The 19,426-nt window shown below is 43.5% G+C and overlaps 1 protein-coding gene across 1 annotated transcript in view; it reads left to right on the top strand.

Annotated features, from left to right (window-relative positions):
- RPTOR (regulatory associated protein of MTOR, complex 1) overlaps positions 1 to 19,426 on the top strand; it is a 455,351-nt gene that overhangs the window by 273,078 nt on the left and 162,847 nt on the right. The window contains exons 10-11 of the mRNA XM_015408620.1: positions 11,179 to 11,262; positions 12,129 to 12,239. Of these exons, the coding sequence (XP_015264106.1) occupies positions 11,179 to 11,262; positions 12,129 to 12,239 (195 nt within the window). The remainder of the gene's footprint in view (positions 1 to 11,178; positions 11,263 to 12,128; positions 12,240 to 19,426) is intronic.

Below are 19,426 nucleotides of genomic sequence, written 5' to 3'. Positions count from 1 at the left end.
AATAAATTACATGGACTGTGTTCAAGACTAATTGGAGCTTATTGTTTGTTAGGCCTTTGCTGATAAAGACACATTGCTTACAAACATATCCCTTCCCCCACAGCTAAACATAAATTGAGGTTGTAGCTATTAGCCAGTACTGCAGAATTTAACTCTTTCTCTTGTCTGTTCCATCTCTTTATCATCAAAGCTCTTACACACAGCAGTTATCTTGCTTTATGTCATTGGTTAGGAGCATGCCATACCTCTGTGTTTTCATATGCAAATGAACATGAAGAGCCTTTGGGTCTTTCTTTTTGCTGTTCCGCTTATTGTTTCACCAATGTACAGTCTCAGTACCTGGTTGTTACATCGCTTCAGGTCTCCATGCTCATCTTCCTCAATCAGCCAGCAGCCAAGGGGCTCTCCATCCCTTTTGCCCTTGTCTCAGTCCAACAGATGCTTCCCCAGCAGATTCATCTCTGTTATCCTCCTTCCTCCCCCCCCCTGCATACACCATCAGGCTTTCTACCTGGCCCTCCTTTCTAAATTCCACCAGCATACAGGTTAAAACTTGGACAGACCCAGACACTACTGGGGCAGGGGAATCTCCCTAGGCACTATCGGGGTGACGTCAGGTCCATAAAGGACAGGGCCCGTGGCAGCCAATGCCAGTCACAATGGAGCTGTTGCCCAGTTGGAGCTGCCTCTTCAGACCTCATCCGGGGGATCAGCAGGCACACTCCCCCCCCTTACAGAAATCAAGGGGAGCCATCCCTCAGAGTCACCCTGGCCACGGTCATCCTCTTTCACTGTTGCTAGTTTATTTATTCATGTATCTAAAACATTTATGTCCTGGTTCTCAATAAAATATTGTCAGGGCAGCGAGCAAAAATTCATGTAAAACCATAAATCAGTAAATGAACACAGTACAATAGCATTGAAAACAAGCAGCACAAAAACCCTTGTCAAAGCTTACCAGCAGATAAATAAAACTCAAACTGCAGAACAGCAGGCCATTCATACTAAGAACTGAAGACTAAAACTCTATAATCTGAAAAGTAATCTTCTAATATTAATGAGTTGAAAGCTAAAAACCAGCAACATAAGAGAGAGACAAAATTCATTAAAGGGAAGCTTGGACAAATAAAGGACAGTAAATTTGGCAACAGGTGAATTTCTTAATTTAGCTGCCATGAAAGAGAAGGCTCTGTCCCTGATGCTCACCCAACTAGCGCCTGACATTGGAAGCACACAAAGCAGAGCCTCTGAGAATGGCTAACCTGTAGACAGGTACATATGGGCAAATACTTCTTTTAAGTAGCCAGATGCCAAGTTGTGGCATTGTGTCCAAAAAATAACACGAAGCCAGTGACGAACTTTTAAGACTAGCAAGATAATTCAAACCTGTCAGCAACCTTGCTGCCTCATTTTGAACTAGTCAAAATTTCTAAACAGTCTTCAAAGACAAGCCTCATATAGAGTGCATTATAGTAGCAGAAGCTAGATTTAATAACTGCATGGATAACTGTGGCCAAACCAAACCTTTTGAGGAAAGTCTGCACCTGATACACCAGTTTAATATGAAAGGTGCTATATGCCACAAAGATGTGACTTTCATCTGAAACCCTGGATGTAATAGCAAGCCCAAGTTGCTCACCAGCTCCTTATTGAATTAATATAACCCCTTTTAGAACAGACCAGCTCCTCAGACCAGTGAGCTTTCCTATCAACCAATTTTTCTAATAGTTCCTTTTATGGCCTCTTATCTTAAGGGCTGTTTTATGGATAACGCTTTAAGCTGCCAAATATTGTTTTATGCTGTTTTTATGCCTCTGGTGGGCTCATCTTTTATGGCTTGTTTTAATATTAATAATTTTATGTTGTTTTAATGTTTTATTGCTGTGTTTTTAGTTTGTGAGCCACATCAAGCAGGTCTCTGGGGAGGTGACAAACATTTTCTAAATAAATGAACAGCACTTCAGCCTTGTCTGGATTGAGTTTGAATATGTTGTTGTTCAGTCGCACAGTCGAGTCCGACTCTTCGTGACCCCATGGACCACATCATGCCAGTCCTTCCTGCCTTCCGCTGTCCTCTGGAGTTTGCTTAATTTTATGTTCGTTTCATCAGTAACCCAGTCTAACCATCTCATCCTTTGCCATCCCCTTCTTCTTTGACCTTCAATCTTTCCCAGCATCAGGGTCTTCTCCAGTGAGTGCTCCCTTCTCATTTGGTGGCCGAAGTACCTGGCCTTCCAGGAAACAGTCAGGGTTGATTTCATTTCGGATTGACTGATTTGATCTTGCAGTCCAAGGGACTCTCGAGAGTCTTCTCCAGCACCATAATTTGAAAGCATCTGTTCTTTGGCCCTTATTCAGCCCATTACCAACTTTAGACAATGGTTTGGAACATCAGCTATGCTACGTGACTCAATTGCAAAGGAGAAATAGAGTTGGGTATCATCCACATGTTGGTGACATTTCAATCCAAACCTATGGACAATCTTTTCCAGCAGTTTCATGTAAATATTAAATGCTGTTGGGGACTAAATAGTACTCTGTAGAAACCGATATTTTAAATGCCATGGAGCTGAGTAGTTGTTCCCCAGAACCACATTCTGGAACTGATCATTAAGATATAAGCACAAGAACAGCACCCTGATAGCCATCTCAATTAGCCAGTCAACAAGGATAATGTTGATTTATTTATTTATTTATTTATTAAATTTCTATCCCGTCCTCCCCTCAAGTAGGCCCAGGGCGGGTCACATCAATCTCAATACAATACAATTAAAACAACTTTAAAATAGAATAGAAACATAAAATATCGTGTAAAAAAATTGGATCAGATGTCAGTTTCGATGTCAGTCAGATTAATCCAATCCAGTCATTTATTACGGCAAAGCCAGCAACAATATCAATTCACAATAGCCAGTGAATTAGTGAAAAAATAAAATAAAATCTGAGATATAGAAAAAGAAAAAATATATATAAAAACTCAGATTAAGATACAACAGTGGGTACCCCGATGTCTATTTGGATACAGGCCACTGATGGGAGATTGGCCAGGGGAGGGGGGGACGTCCACCACCTCAACCAAAAGCTCGGTGGAAGAGCTCTGTGTTGCAGGCCCTGCGGAACTGTAATAGATCCCACATGGCCCTGATCTCATACAGAGCTCATTCCACCAGGTAAGGGCCAGGGCCAAAAAGGTTGAGGCTAGTCAGACATCCCTGGGGCCGAGGACTACCAAAAGATGTTGATTTGTGGACCTCAATGACCTACAGGGCTCATATGGGGAGAGGTCCCCATATGGCCCCTGGCCATATAGGGCTTTAAAGGTAAGCACCAGCACCTTCCAACAGATCTGGAATTCAATAGGCAGCCAGTGCAGCTCACGCCACACTGGGTGGATACGAGCCCGCACACGTGTCGCCGTCAGCACCTGTGCTGCTGCGTTCTGCACTATCTGCAACTTACGGAGCAGAGAGAAGGGCAGCCCCACATAAAAATAGTCCAGTCTGGAAGTGACCATTGCATGGGTCATTGTAGCCAGGTCCCGGGGGGTGAGGTATGGGGCCAACTGCCTGATCTGTCTCAAATGAAAAAAGGCAGACCTGGCAGTGGCGGTGACCTGGGCCTCTGTAGAAAGGGTGGCATCCAGAAACAACCCCAGACTCTTCACCCTCAACATTGGCACCAATAGAGCCAATATTGAGGTTGGGAGCCTGATTCCCTGACTCAGTCCCCCGTGACTCAGGTGCAGGACCTTCATCTTAGGTAAATTTAACTTCAGCCGGCTCTGTTGCAGCCATCCAGCCACAGCTTGTAACACCTCGTCCAGATCTCCTGGGGCTGTTTCCAGGCGGCCATCCATCAGTAGAGTTGGGTGTCATCCTCATACTGGTGACAACCCAGCCCATACCTCTGGATAATCTGGGCGAGGGGACACATATAGATATTAAACAACATGGGGGGAGAATTGCTTCCTGCAGCACACTACATTCCAGTGGGTGCCACTGGGATAACTCCCCCCCCCCAAGCGCCATCCTCTGTCCCCGATCCTGGAGAAAGGAGGTCAGCCACTGCAAGGCAAGCTCCCTGCAAGGATGACTGTATATGAAAAGATCCAGAAGCAGTGTTCCCTCTTAGCTGAATTAGTGAGCTTTTTTTAGCCTCCAGCTCACACATTCTTGTTTTAGCTCAGGAAGGATGGCTCCAGAGCAAACTAATTTATGCAGTAGCCAAATCGCTCGCTCACAACTTTAATACCAGTAGCTCACAAAGTAGAATTTTTGCACGCAGCTTAGAGGGAGCATTGTCCAGAAGTATCAACACTTACCCCTCCCCATCTCTCTCTCCTAACCAAAGTTATCAGTGAGGTCAACCAAGACAGCTTCAGTTCCAAAACCGAACTGAAAGCTGGATTGAAATAGATGCACATAATCTGTGTCCTTCAAGAAAGCCTAGTGTTGCCCAGCCACCCCGAACCTGAACACCTTTACCTCAAAGGGTCTATTGGCAATTTACTTATAGTTTTCTGGGACCAAGGTGGCTTTCTTAAGGAGTGCTCTCACAACCACTTACATCAAAGTGGATGGCACAGCTCCCTCCCTAAGATCCAGCCAGTCTATCCCCTTTGGATACATACAATAAGCTATAATATACTAGGTTTTAGCACTGAAGTGGTAGCTTGGCAGGCTGTTGTAGGACATCTAGAAATGATCAGGTCAACTGTCCGGTTATCTCAGGATACCTGAGACTGATCAAACTATTGACAGACGTATCCTCCATATCATTCCAAAATTCCCCAAGGGCCAACAGGAGTCCATCTTGATCCAGTCTCTGAGAGTGGACCACCTCAATGGGCTCCCCCATCCCTGCAAACGTTTCAGATTTTCTTAAGTCTAAAGTGCACCAGCTGATTGTTGTATGATGATAGGCAGATTTCTTCCTCTCCTGAATTATTCTGATTTGGGCCAGCTATTAAAAAAGCAAACCAAGCATGTGGCCTACAATACATATAGGGACTAAAATAGTCTGTGACAGTGCTATGGTTGTCACAGCAGCTATGAAGGTATGTCATCCCTGTCACAACAGGACCTGTACATGGATGCTAAAATCCACAAGGACATAAAATGATTACAACTTCAAATCCAGGTCCAAAATCACCTCCCAGAGCTCAGGTATGGAGGCAACGGTGGTACACTAACAAAATTCACAACCTGTGTTGTATCCCAAATATCAAGTACATACACTAAGACTTGGAGCTGACAAAGTACTGGAGAGGATTAACAGTAGTCAGGTAGACTACAGAGATTCCCTCTCCAAGACAGTTGTGTCTATGCTGATACCCTGCTTAGAACCTGGAGGACAAAGCTGTGAAAGCTAATTCCACCAGCTTCATCCACCCAGGTCAACTCCTCATTCAGGATTAAATCATGGCTGACAGATAGCTTCCCAGAGACTATCCTGGTGATCACCTGTTGCAATTCTAGATCCGATGACGGCTTGACATAACTACTTGTATTTAGTATTTATTTTAAAAAAATATTCAGGTTCTGTTGACTGTGATAAGAGCTAGAAAGAGGCATGGGTACAATATTGCTGAGTGTCCTCCCCCATATATGGCTAATCCCCATCCCACTGCCAATTTTTTCCTTTACTACCACTTATGGCACCAAATTACTTGTCCTCACTTCTAAAATGCAGGTACTCATAAGCCATGCTGTAATTAATGTCTGTCTAGCTCAGTATTGCCGGCTCTGATGAGCAAGAGCTCTGCAGGTCTCAGGCAGAAAATGGTCTTTCCTGTTTCCTGAGAAACTGGAGGTGCCAGCCAAGTATAAAGTGTGTGGTTTAGCTCTAAGCCACAGTCCTTCCCCTCAGACTAGTGTCTCTGTGAGAAATGTGTATCCCGGCCCCACTGGTGGACCTCCTGATGTCACCTGGTATTTTTGGCTACTGTGTGACAGAGTGTTGGACTGGATGGGCCATTGGCCTGATCCAACATTGGCTTCTCTTATGTTCTTATTGCCTTGTTTGTATTAAATGGATGGTTCTTTAAGCTGTACATTTTTAGCAGGGGAGCCTGGGGACCAGGAAATAGAATGATGTCCTAGGCGTCATATCCAGTGACTATATGACAGATTAATCCAGGGTCAGAGGCCAGTTCTCAGCAAGCAAACATGTAGAGTAATCACAGATTTCTGCTAAGTAATGCTGGCTGGTGGTTTCTCCCCCTCAATTTTTATTACTTTTTCAAGTCAAGAAACAAAGTTATACAAAGTAGATTTGTGAAACAGGTAATTTACAAGCATCAACATTGGAAAAACGTAATACAATATTAGACTAGAACAATGGATGCATCAGGTATTACCCTTCATATTTAATATCTTCTAAATGGCTGTAATCTGTCCTGCAATTAATCTACATTTCCCCCATTTCCCTATGCTTTCAAAAATCGCAGTTTCATCATTATTGCAATATCACATACGCTGGAGAACCGCACATCTATGCTAAGAATCTAAGTGGTTTTCCAATATGTTGTTATAATTCTTTCATAAAGCTCATTATTGGTCTTAAATATATAGGCCCCAAAGAGCACTTCGGTCGGGGTCACAATCAATGTTCCCTCTAAGCTGTGGAGTCTTGTGAGCAAAAATTCTACTTTGTGAGCTACTGGCATTAAAGTTGTGAGCAAGCTATTTGGCTACTGCATAAATTAGTTTGCTCTGGAGCCATTTTTCCTGAGCTAAAACAAAAATGTTTGAGCCAGAGGCTAAAAAACTGTGAGCTAGCTCACACTAACTCAGCTTAGAGGGAACACTGGTCACAATTCCATCTGGTAACCCCGGGCCCTAAAGAGGCCAGGCTAGCTACCACGAGGGCCAGGTCCTTTTCGGTGGCGGCTCCTACCTGGTGGAATGAGCTCCCGAAGGAGATCAGGGCTCTGCGGGACCTTTTACAGTTCCGCAGAGCCTGCAAGACGGACCTCTTCCGCCAGGCTTTTGAGTAGGAGCTGCCGCTGCCACTACCACCACCGCATAATTGTGGAGCAGGACCGGCGGGTTGGGCCGATGGAGTAATTGGAACATCATGGCTCATGGTGTCCCCCTTCTGACCTCGGACCCCCTCCTGATATACAATGGAGAGTGTGTAATTTTAGCCTTTCATGTATCCAGTGAGCTGTGAATTTTTTAGCTTTAGTTGTTTTAATCTATTTATTTTTATTGCACTTGTGACTTGTAAGCCGCCCTGAGCCTGCATGCGGGGAGGGCGGGATATAAATGGAAATAAATAAATAAATAAATAAAAAGGTGCCACTGGACTCAAACTTTGTTCTATTAATTTTCTACGTCTTTGAGACACCCTCCCCCCCTTTTTTTCTTTCTTGCCACCAAGTTACAGCTGGCTTATGGCAACTCTGTGTGTTTTCAAAGCAAGAGACGTTCAGAGGTGGTTTGCCGACCCTGCTGAGCTTCCAAGATCTGATGAGATCTGCCTAGCCTGGGCTATCCAGGTCAGGGTGTGTTAGGCACACAAATTCACCTTTCCTCCAGGAATAGACAGCACAGAAAGAAAGAAAAAACCTAGCAAGGTATCTCTCTCTCTTAGTCACTTCTCATCAAGGGCCTGAAACATGCACACAATTTGCCAGACTCAGTTAATCACATCATGATTCAAATCTGAAGAAACAGTATGAACTTAATTCCCTTACTGCAGCTTCACCTCTGTGCTACCTTTTGTACTGGATGAGTCACTTCTCTCCCTGAAGTAGTTAGAAGCAGGTAAGTATCTTAATACTTTTGCAAAATTAATTATCAGAGCAGCCTTCTGGTGTAAAACTACTCAATAGACCCAATGCCAGATAAGAAATCTGCCTGTTCCCATTTGTCAGAGATAAATGGCTCATCTGTCACCCCCTCCCCCAAAATGATCACCCAGAGGTTCTACAAAATTAAGATTCAGTCTCACAGAGATTGATGATATTGTCAGGTATGATACAAGATAATGGATCTAAATGGGAATGAGATTCCTTTAAGGGAGGAAAATGGGTGCCCTTGGATAGTTAGCAGAAAAAGCCTGTGCCTATCTCCAGCTAAGAAAAAAGTAGTTAATCTTTCCAACACCCTCTGTACCTACTTCTCCCATAGTGGCTTCGGTCACACACACTAAATAATCTATTTCCAATCCACTTTCAGTGCACTTTCCAACTGGATTTTTACTGTGCAAAATCCACTTGGAAAGTGCATTGAAAGTGGATTATTTAGTGTGTGTGTGACCGCAGCCAGTGTAATCCTAAAGAGAGTTATACCCTTCTAAGGTCCCTGCCACACGAGGGACAAAAAGAACTGGCAAAGTGCGGCTTTTAAAAGCCACACCAAAATAGGCACATTGAGGCGGGATCATACAGATCCCGTGAGCCGCCGTGCAGTTGCTCCCCAGCACGATCAGATGCCGGGGAGACGTGGAGGAAGCCACGGGAGGCTGCCGAACTGCGCATGTCTGAGCATGCGCAGTTCGGCCAGGACCCGGGGATGTGCCGGCGGAAGAACGCGCCGGCGATCCCACGGCCGGCTTTGATGCGGCCGTTCGGAAAGAACCACCTCGGTATTTGTAAATAAGTGTTTCTAAGAAATGATATACTATCTGTATAACTCTTTCAACCTACCCTTATGGAGTGAGGTTTACAAACTTACTGCATCAAAAATGTGGCACCGAACTTGAATTATTCCAGTAGTCCTGGTTGCCGCGCTCTTCTCTACCCTAAGGAGTCTCAAAGCAGCTTACATTCATCATCCTTTCCTCTCCCCACAACAGGCACCTTATGAGGTAGGCTTTCAAAAAGTAGTGATGCAAACAAATAGGATGGCTGTTGAGAGCAAGCATGGTAGTGGCGGGCTCTGATCTGGAGAACCGGGTTTGATTCCTCACTCTTCCACATGAATCCTGCTGGGTGACATTGGGCCAGTCGCAGTTCTCTTAGAACTCTCACAGCCCCACCTACCTCACAAGGTGCCTGTTCTGGGGAGGGAAAGGGAATGTGATTGTAAGCAGCAAAATGTTTAGAATGTTGGAGGCAGGACTCAGGCAAAGCAGCCAGTGGATAGGGAGACCCTCTGAATGACAGATCAGAGAGCGAACTGATTTTGGAGCGTGTGGAATGTTCTAGAGAAGTGCCACCACCATTCAGCTTTTATTTATAAGGGAGATTTTATTTGTCAGTCTTCAACCACTTTCTCCCATTCCTGTCTTGGTGTTCTGGAAAGAATGGTATTGCTTCTGATTTGTGCAACACCTAGCACATTAGTGTTAAATAAATGCTAAATAACAGTAGTAATTTTCAACATCATCCCGTTTTGTCTCATTACCCAATGTTTGTTCTTGAGATAGCAGATTGCTGTCTCCTGTCAAAGTATGTTGTAGTCTGATATCCTAGTATGTAACCAGCAAGTAACTGAATCAACCCTGTTATGGCCAGAGTCCGTGCCCTCAACTAGAATAGTAAGAGATCCATTTGCTTCTTAATGCACTTTTTAAAATATATTTCTGGGCCTATAGGAGAAAAGAATAATAATTTCAGGGAGCAGGGATGAGAGGCAGGGGGAAAAGTCTATAGTAAATAAAGAGTAACAACATTATGGCAGAATAAAACAGAGGGACAACTCCAGTTGGTCAGGGTGAAAACGCAACTGATTTAAAGCTACAGATCACACATTGCAGTGCAAAATTGTCATTCTATTAGAAATGATTAGAAGAGAGACAGGGCACAGCCTGATAATATTTCATGCCTCGCTAAATGTGATGCCATAGAGCTATCAGTTCATTAACATTGTTGGACATAACTTTAATGAGTTTGTATTAAATGACTAACATGTGACATCTCCCTGCATTCCTCTCACTCTAATCTCTTATCATCCATTTGCCAAGGAAAGCAAAAACTGATTACTGCTTCCAAGTATTTCTTGCTGTTCTTTATATTTTTGCACTGGAGCTTTAATCCTCACCTTAATCTCTCCTGTTTCCACTGTCCCCTCCCCAGGCTATCATACTACCTGCCGTTTCATTGGTGTTATCTAAACAATCATGTATTAGAGCACCTCATCTCTGTAGCTGAAAAGCATATGATATTGGAAACTGCTCCCTTCCAATAAGCGGTGATCCCTCATTCAATATTCACAGCCCACCATATTGCCATCCTAGGGAGGGCACAGTAAAAATGAAAACAGATTGATTATTACTGTATTGATTTTGCCCGTAAAACGGTGACTGCAACTTGCTGTGATTAATGGGTGTCAGCGTTCCAGAGCTGCTGTTACTTCCTGGGTTTATGTTCTGCCTGCCCTTTAATTCTTCGGTAGCACCAAATGTACACCCACATATTGGGGGCATCGCCAGACAGTGGAGGTAGGTGGAGGAGGCTGGCCCACCACCAGTGAGGTGGCATTTTGGGGTAGCTGGCTGCTGATTGGGCAGTTGCCTGTGTTCAAACTACAATATTGTTCTTCCCTCTCTGGGAGCCTTTCTTCAGCCTTCCCTATTCACTCCTGGAAGGTGACCCAAGTTAGGAAGACAGCTGGCCTGACTTGAATTGTTGACATTGGCTAAAAACTGGTTTTGTTTTGAAATAGCAAGTATAGGTATAAGGGAGTGGTCTGTTGTTTTGAGGCCCAGATCCCACCTCTGTCTTTTATTCAATTAGTGGCCTTGGACAAGCTGTTTCTCTCCACTTTAATCTGTTTGCATGCGACCAGCCAAATGCTGCTAGAAAGCCTGCAAAAACCAGGGATGAGGACAGCAGTGTGCCCGTGCTGTTCGCCTTCAGCATCTGGTGTTTAGGATATGTGCTGCCTTCTCCCATGCTTTGTGTCATGTTCCCCATCTCTAATGTGGGTAAATTTGTTCTTTAAGAAAATCTTCTACATGCTTAATTATTTCATTATATAGTGCCTATCATGGGATTTGACCGGTAGTCCATGGTTTGGCTCACATTTTTGAAGTATCCTCTCTGCAGAAAGAATTTTCTGCTTTCTGATTGTGGAACAATTGTAGCTGGATTATGTACCTCAAACCTCTGAACTGAACATTTTTATGCTTGAACAAAGTCATTCTCCATTTTCTATTCTTGTAATATGTGCTCCATAGTTCCAACTCTGCAGTAATACCTGTTTTTCCCTCATTTTTGTTTTTGTGCAGGTGCTTTTGAGCCAGGTACATCGGCTGCGAGCTCTTGATTTGCTGGGCCGGTTTTTGGACCTTGGTCCCTGGGCTGTTAGCTTGGTGAGTCTATATTGTGACCTTCTCTTCGGAGATGGGAGGTTTTTCTCTGTATAATCAGCATGTATGAGTGATGAACTTATACATGCAGTATGTGGAAAAGAATGTCTCATGAGTCTGTAGCAATGGCTGCTATCTATCAGCAGTCAGGACCCTTTTCATATGTAGTGCACATTAGCTGAATACTGCAGTCCCTACCCTTGCTTGGTGTCTCCAATTCTGTCTGCAGCTGAGTGCAAGCAGTAATAAGAAAGGTGATGTGAATGCTCATCTTCTTAAGGCATGTTAAATTTATTGAACAAGGTGATTGGGTAAAATGAGAATAGGAAACTAGATCAACTACAAGCTGTTGTAAATTTTACCCAGACTTCTGGCATGGTCCATAAGAATATGAGTCACCTTAGAGGAGAATTCTGTTTAAAATTATTTGAGAGCTTGAACTATTCATGGTTGAGTGCACATGTAGTTGAGGGTCACAGTTTATTTTTAAAAGGAAAAGTTCAAACAAATTAAAAATGAGAAGAAGCAAAGAATAGAACACTATATCAATTAAAAATTATTGGAGGTTTCTAGTGAAAAGCTTATTTCTCAACTTGTTTGAGAGCTAGAGGTCTCAGCAGAACATCATAAATGTACTGAGTGAAAATTGATGCTAGAAAGCTGTGACTCTGGGCAGGCCAAATGTGTTAGAAAGTACCAGCTAACATCCAGATGTAAAAGTCTGAAAAGAACCTGCAGGGATAGTCATATCAGGCATTCCTAATGGCATTGAAGTATGGGGATGGATGGGGGATAACATAAGTCAGTCTGTTCACCTCACACTCTACACATTCAAAGGTTATATTCTATTCTCAATTTTCTTCCCTTAGGCTTTGTCTGTTGGCATTTTCCCCTATGTGTTAAAGCTCCTCCAGAGTTCCGCTCGAGAACTGAGACCTCTACTTGTGTTCATCTGGGCCAAAATCCTTGCCGTGGACAGTGTGAGTAACCATATTAATATGGTGGGGATGTAGAATATGTTATAAGTCCACCCTCCTTTATCTCTGTAGATTGTGTGAGATAGCTTGTTTGTGCTTGGTGAGAGAGAGAAGCTTGCCCAAAGTGACTGAACTGCATCCATGATCAAGTTGAGTTTCATTGCAGATTTTGCAGACTCCAGCCCAGACATCTGTCTGTTAGGTCTTGTCACGGGCAGTGGCTAGGAAGGTTCACTACTGGCTGCAACCACTCTGGTATGGGTCTCTTTGGGAGGGCCTGGAGCACCCACCCTTCCCCTTTTTACAGTACTTTTACAACAGGTTTCTTCATGTACGTGACCAAATGAGGCATGAGGACCCGGGTAGAATAGCAAATAGTTTTATTAAGAGATTTAACTACAACTTGAAATCTAGAACAAATAGAAAAAATGAGCAAAGTAAAGGCAGGTAAATCAGTAAAATAATAAAGCCTAACACATCTGTCTACACAGTCCTAGCCTTCCCTAGGTGCCTGTTCACACCCTCCCCCCTTTTGGATAGGGGTGCCCACCCCCCCCCCCCCCGGTTTAGCAGGGGTCCCCCACTTTTGGGGTGTTTCTACCCACTGGGGGAATTCCTGTAGGCCCTGATTATTACTCCAGTGCAGGCTTCCCGGGAGCCCTAGAGCCTAAAGGCCGCACTACAGGCCCATGATCATGGCAGGTCTATGGGTGCTGTCAGACGGTGTGCTGAGAGCGGGTTAAACTGCTCCGGTTCTAACCGGATTATATTTAATCTGGATAACTGTGATCACATTTACCTCCCTTATCCCGCCTCACCGCGCAGTCACGTCGCTCCCCGGTGTCTACACTACCAACGCCGGGAGCATGTGTCGGTGTTTTTACAAAATTTTCTGTTTGCACATGTGCATATGCACCCCTCCGTAGAATGGGGGGGGGAACTACCATGGCGCATGCACAGAACCACCAGGGCGAATCAATCCAACCCCTCCAACAAAAGACTTCCCTTTAAACGTTTGACCCGAAAATGGCCTCCATGAGATCCCGAACTCATCTAAATGCTAAAACAAGTGACTGTTTATCTGTTTTCTAAATGCGGTGGCGGAGCTCTGCCTATGCGCACACTGCCAATGCATTAAAAAAATGGCGGGCGAAAAGCGGAAGCCTCGGGCAGCTTTCAAGTGGGGAGGGGGTTTAAACTGGAAATGGCTTGACACCAGAGGAGCGATCCATAGGGGGGAAATGCAGCTTTAAATGGGAGAGCTGAGAAAACACCACTTTGGGACCTGGTAACAAAATACTCCAAGTTAAAGCGGTTTTGAGCCGGACACCAACATCTGGGGACGGGAGGTGGATGTTGACTGTGTAATCGTGCAGATAAAATCCATTGCTGAACTGTCACAACACCAGATCAAATGGCGCGTCTGAACGCGCCCTATGTGTGCCTCAGCTTCTCCTTCTATCCCTTTTTCATCCCTTTTCTCTTCCTGCCTCACACTCTCTCATTTTTTGATGCCCACTCTTTTCTGTCAATTTAAAGTTATTTCCCAACTTTTGTTCAGAAATTAGGGTGGCAGGAGACGCAGGCTGCAGCGAGGCAAGACAGATGCTTCTTTAAGCGCTCTGGCCACTTCTGGGTTTTTAAAGGGTCTTTCGCTGGAGCGGAGACCCACAACTCCCCCGGAGAAGGGGGGGTAGGCTGCAGAGGCTTGATCCGTACCCCCGTGTAGTGGCTACTCGTTGGATTGCCTCCATCGTGGACCCTGAAAAGGAGCCCATCTCGACTGGGCAGAGCTGTCGCTTCCTGCACCGGGGGGGGGGGTTAGAAACCGAGCCAAAGAAATGCATGGACTGATGTGAGTAATTAACATCTCTTTGGGCATTTAGAGAAAAAGACTATGTAAACTTTGCCCAAAAGTTACCTCAACAAAGGCAGGAGGTTTTCCCCCCGGGATAAGCGGCAAGCGAGAGGAGACGGAGCTTACTTTCACTTTTTAATTCAGGGCAAGGCTTGAATATAAAGCAGCTGGTGCAACTGATTGCTTTATTGCCATAGTGATTTAAACTGCTTGTTAACAGAGGATAGAGACCCCTTTCAGCTATCTCAATTTTTACCCCAGCAGGGGCAAGGTGAGGAGCATTAGGACACCCTCTATAAATCTTTTTCTTGGGTCTCAAAAAGAATAATAATCGTATTTAAGAGGAAACTACCTAATTATCATAAGACTGTAACAAGCTTACAATAAGTGAAGGGAACCTTAGAGAGAAGGTACAGGTTTCCTAATTTGGAAGCAAAAAGGGTCGCATTGTTCTGCTGACCCCCCCCCTTTTTTAGATATTCGGATGGTAAGCAAGAGGACTGGAAGGTGGCAAGGCAAATTTAAGGGAGAAGGTGAGAACTATGAAGTGACCTTGAGACACATTTTTGTGGTCAAGCTTTCAAAATACAGCTTGGCAAGGTAAACCTAAACAACAACTCAGTTGACAAAATAAAATCTTGGAAGACTACTAGAGGTGCCCGGTATTCCAAAACAACCCTTGGAAGAGGAAAATAAAGAGTGATGCTAAAGTGGAAGAAAAACATTTGGCATTTTGCCAAAATTTGAGAATTTTTGGATAATGCTTTGGTTAAGTCAGGATGGAGAAAACAGGCCAAGCAAGTCAAATTAAACAAGTTAAAATGCTGAGCTCTTTGCCAGTTCTGCCTGGCTCTGCTAGGGCAAAGCTCTCAGCAACCACACAGAAGGAGATGCAGCCGTTGGTCCAGGCAATGATCCAGAATTTGATAATTGAAGTGGTCAATCCAATTAAAAACACGATGAAAGAGGTACAAAACTCAATCACCGTAGCAGTGGATCCCATCAAAATTGTGATGAAAGAGATAACTGAAAAGTTCTCCACAAGCTTACAACCACTCCAGAAACAAATAACAGATAATACTCAAAAGATCAGCAAATTGACTAAAACTACATAAAAACTAGAAATTAAGACAAAGGAGATGGAGACCAAGATTAGAGATACAGACGCGAGGCAGTCTACCCTGGAGCAAGATGTTATGAGACTTCAAGTTGAGAAAGCTGCATTTGTTCTGAGATTTCAAAACATACCTGAGGAACAGAATGAAGACTTACTAAAATGACAAAAATCCTAGCCAAGCATATGAATATGGGTGACGAAGATGAGATCAGCCAGGAAATTGACACAGTCTTTAGAATGAATTTGGCCTATGCAAGGAGATTTCAAGTACCAAGAGAAGTACATGTACGCTTCCATAAGAGGGCACTCAGAGATAAGATCTTGAAAGAAGTGAATGCAGTACCATTGAGGATAGAAGAGATGGAAATCAACGTACTGAAAGCAATCCCCTGGAGAGTTAGAGAGAAGAGAATATATGAAGTTGACAATACTGTTAAGAGATAATACTATATATTATAGGTGGCTGTTACCTGAAGGCTTGATCTTCACCTACAAAGGCAAGAAACATAGGATAACATCAACCTTTAAGGCAGAGGACTTCCTAAAAGCCTATGGAGATGAGCTATCAGCAGAACAAGAGGAAAAGGAAGAGGGAGAAGAAGAGGAGAGAGAAGAAGATTTAAGAGGAGCGACTGCTCCAACTCTTAAACCTCGGAGACTTAGGAAACCAGGAACGACAAGAACAACTCCAGTTGCCACGAGACAATACACAAAAGAAAAACAGGAGAAACAGAAACAGAATCAAGATGGATAAAGGGAAAATGAAAATTGTTTCAGTGAACGTGAATGGTTTAAATAGCCCACAGAAAAGGAGGAGGATATTCCACCAACTTAGAAAACAAAATTCGGATATCACATGTCTTCAAGAAACCCATATTTAAAAAGGGATGAAAAACACATGCAAGTTAAAGGTTTAGGCAAAGTATTTTTAGCATCGGATAAAGAGAAGAAGAAAAGAGGGGTAGCTACATTTGTAAAGGAGCATCTGCAACCGGAACAAATTTATAAATCACAGGATGGAAGAATTTTGATGATTTCAGTACAAAGACAAAGGGAAAGAATTCTGATAGTAAACATATATGCTCCAAATCAACATCAAGAAAATTTTTACAGGAGGCTACAAAACGTGATCGTTAAACAAGAGTTCCAAGAGATTTGTATCATAGGAGATTTCAATGTGGTTTTTGACAAAAAGGAGGACAGGAAAACAAATTTGCTTAAAAATAAAAAGAAAGGAAAGAAGAAAGGCGGGAACGATTTCCCTCCTGCATTGCACCAACTTTTGGAAGAGTTAAGGTTGGTGGATGTTTGGAGGGTAAGAAAACCCATGAAACAACAATACACTTTTCAGCCAGACATGACTGGTTAGATATGTGATCAGGTTAGATATGTGTTAGATGTCTACTATGGTCATTAAAGATTTACTGGAAGCAGAGATTGAAGCTGGAACTTATGCAGATCACAAGCCTATAACTGTGGAATTACAAGAAGCTAAGCCTAGAAATAGATGGACATTAAATACGTCCCTCTTGAAAAATGGAAAATTTGTTAGTAAAATGAAGGAAGAGCTTAAATTGTTCTTTGTAGAAAATTTACATCCAAATATGTCTATAAATTTGGTTTGGGACACCTGTAAAGCCTTCTCTAGAGGCTGCATAATAAAAGAATCAGCAAGAGTGAACAAACAAAGGAGACAAGAATATGCTAACCTCAAGAAAGAAGTTCAGATCCGAAAAACATCCGGGGCAATAGCGCAGCACGTGGGTGTTCAGTGGAGACGCTCTCGACTGGCCCCATCCTTTTTTGCTTCTTTGGAGCCCCCTGGGTCCTAGAGACAGCCGGGGGCTTCACCAGACCTCCCAGAGAGAGGCTGGCTGCAGGAAACTTGATCGGACGACCCTTAAACGGCGGTTGGGGGGTTGTGCCAGATTTGTTTTGACACGGGAGCGAAGAACGGAGCAGCGTAGTCCGCCATGTTTGCACAGCTGTGATTGCACCTTTTAAACTTTTGGATTTACAGTTATTATTTACAGCAAAGGCAAGAAGGTGAGTGAGCGTATATTTTCTTATATGTCAATGAAGATCACTACTATTTGACTCCCCAGGAATATTCTCAACTTTGGAAGAGTAAATGCTGCTAAGGAAAGAATTGGGGCAAAAGATAGGAAATGGCGCCGGCGGGGGAGAATAAGGAAGTATTATCAGGGGAGATTGAAGTGATTGACTTAGAAAATACAAAAGTTGGGCAGCTGATTTTGGAACAATTCAAAAAGTTCCTGTTTGAAGAGGTATGCTTTGTGAAGACAACTATAACATACTACATTTTTGCGCAAAAAATATTTAGTCCTGAGGATTTCACATTAGCATAGAAGATGATGCAAATAAATAACTATCCCTTGATTATTCAGTCTAAATTCTGACAGTTCATCACAGAGACTGTAATTTGCCACCCTAATTTCTGTATTCCTGGAGCTTCTCTTTCAAAATAAATATGGAATCCAGAGGCTTCTCCAGAATGAACACTAAATCATCCGCAAATGCCAGTAGTTTAAACTCCTCTCCCTTCAGCTTAAGTCCAGTAATTTGTTTTTCTCTTCTAATCGTTTCATTGAGTATTTCAAGTGCAAAAATAAAAAAGGTGAGAGAGGGCAACCTTGCCTGGTTCCTTTTTGAATATCTGTTTCGAGTCCATTCACCATTAAAGCAAATACTGTCTTTTGTTTTCTATAAATAGCTTCGACCATCTTAACAAAACCGGGACCCGCCTGGGCCATTTTCAACGTCTCGATTAAAAAGATCCAATTAACATTATCAAATGCCTTCTTGGCATCTAAAAAATCAATGCCAGTTGCTTCTCTGGGTGAGCTTTGTAGTACTCTATAACATCTATAGTCTGAAAGAGACTGTGGAAAAGCTGGAATAGTCTTACCAGTCAGTCTCTGGGAGCCAGACTGAGAAAGTCCAAGGTCTAACCACAGTCGGTTACCAGAGAGTGAAATTACAAATGGTATCAGGTACCAATGTCCATCTGTGACAAACTTAGTTATAACACTACAGCCTATGTTAATGCAGAGTGAAATGTTCATACCAAACAACAACAATATATTCTGTGCAAATATTCCCCCGCCTGTTGAGTTTTCTGTGAATAAAGAATTGTGCTGTTTGTGTTTCAAAAGCACTGGTGCCTGACTTATTGATAGGGATTCATAACTGGCAGACATCCTCAATCCCAAAGAGACTTTTTAGAGTAAACTGGTCATCCCTCAGAAAGACGAGGTGATCAGTCAGAACAGAGTGAGAATCTGAATCCAGTAGTATAAACTGAGGCCCCACTCGGTCAAGATTTTTGCACCTCTTCACACTGGTATTGCAGTTTTACTGTCTCTGGATGTGGAGATTCCCTTTAGTCTCCAAGGCTAGTAGCCACTGATTGGACCTAACCTACATGAATCTGTCCTGAACCCCATTTAAAGCCATTTATGCTAGTGCCCATCACTACATCTTGTTGGCAGTGCCACAAATTGCCACAATTTTATTACTCACTAAGACGAATGTCCTTCACTCTGTCTTGAGTCTATTGCCCATAAACTTTATTGGGTATTCCAGAATTCTAGTTTTATGAGACAGGGAAAAAAGCTCTCTCCATCTCTTTTTTTACCCCATGCATAATTTTATGAACTTCTATTGTGTCTCCCCTTGCTTATCTTTTTTCTGTGCTGGAAAGCCCCAGACTCTTTCACCTTACCTCATAGGCAAGGTCCTCCAACCCCTTAATCATCTTAGGTCACAATCACACGCAGAATTAGCTACGCCATAGGCACGAATGCTGAGCGGATTTTAGGGGCGCGATCCGACGCCAACATCCGCCAAGCGTTCAGCTCCCGTCGGCAACCTGTTTTGCTCCTCTGCAGAAGCGGAGTAAAAAGACACCGAGGAAAATCCAGTAGCAAACCCGCTTATCCAGTCAGGCCAGGAATGGACTTTCCCCTGTGTGATCATGCCAGCGCGCTCTCATGGTGTTGGGATGGTCTGATTGGGCCATCCTGACTCCATGTTGTTGTTTTTCCCCCATTTCGGTATGCACATCATCGCACACTGCATAGGGAGCACTTGGTGCGGAGATGCGAATATTCGATCCCTCGTTGAAGCGCACCGGAAATACATGGCAAAAAAAACTCGACTCACCCGCAGTTGCGTCTGATCACGCAGTGGCGG

This window comes from Gekko japonicus, unplaced genomic scaffold (assembly GCF_001447785.1).
Source record: "Gekko japonicus isolate JY-2015 unplaced genomic scaffold, Gekko_japonicus_V1.1 scaffold57, whole genome shotgun sequence".
NCBI lineage: Eukaryota > Metazoa > Chordata > Lepidosauria > Squamata > Gekkonidae > Gekko > Gekko japonicus.
Note: the sequence above shows the minus strand (reverse complement) of the source record. Positions and strands in the feature narration are given on the sequence as shown.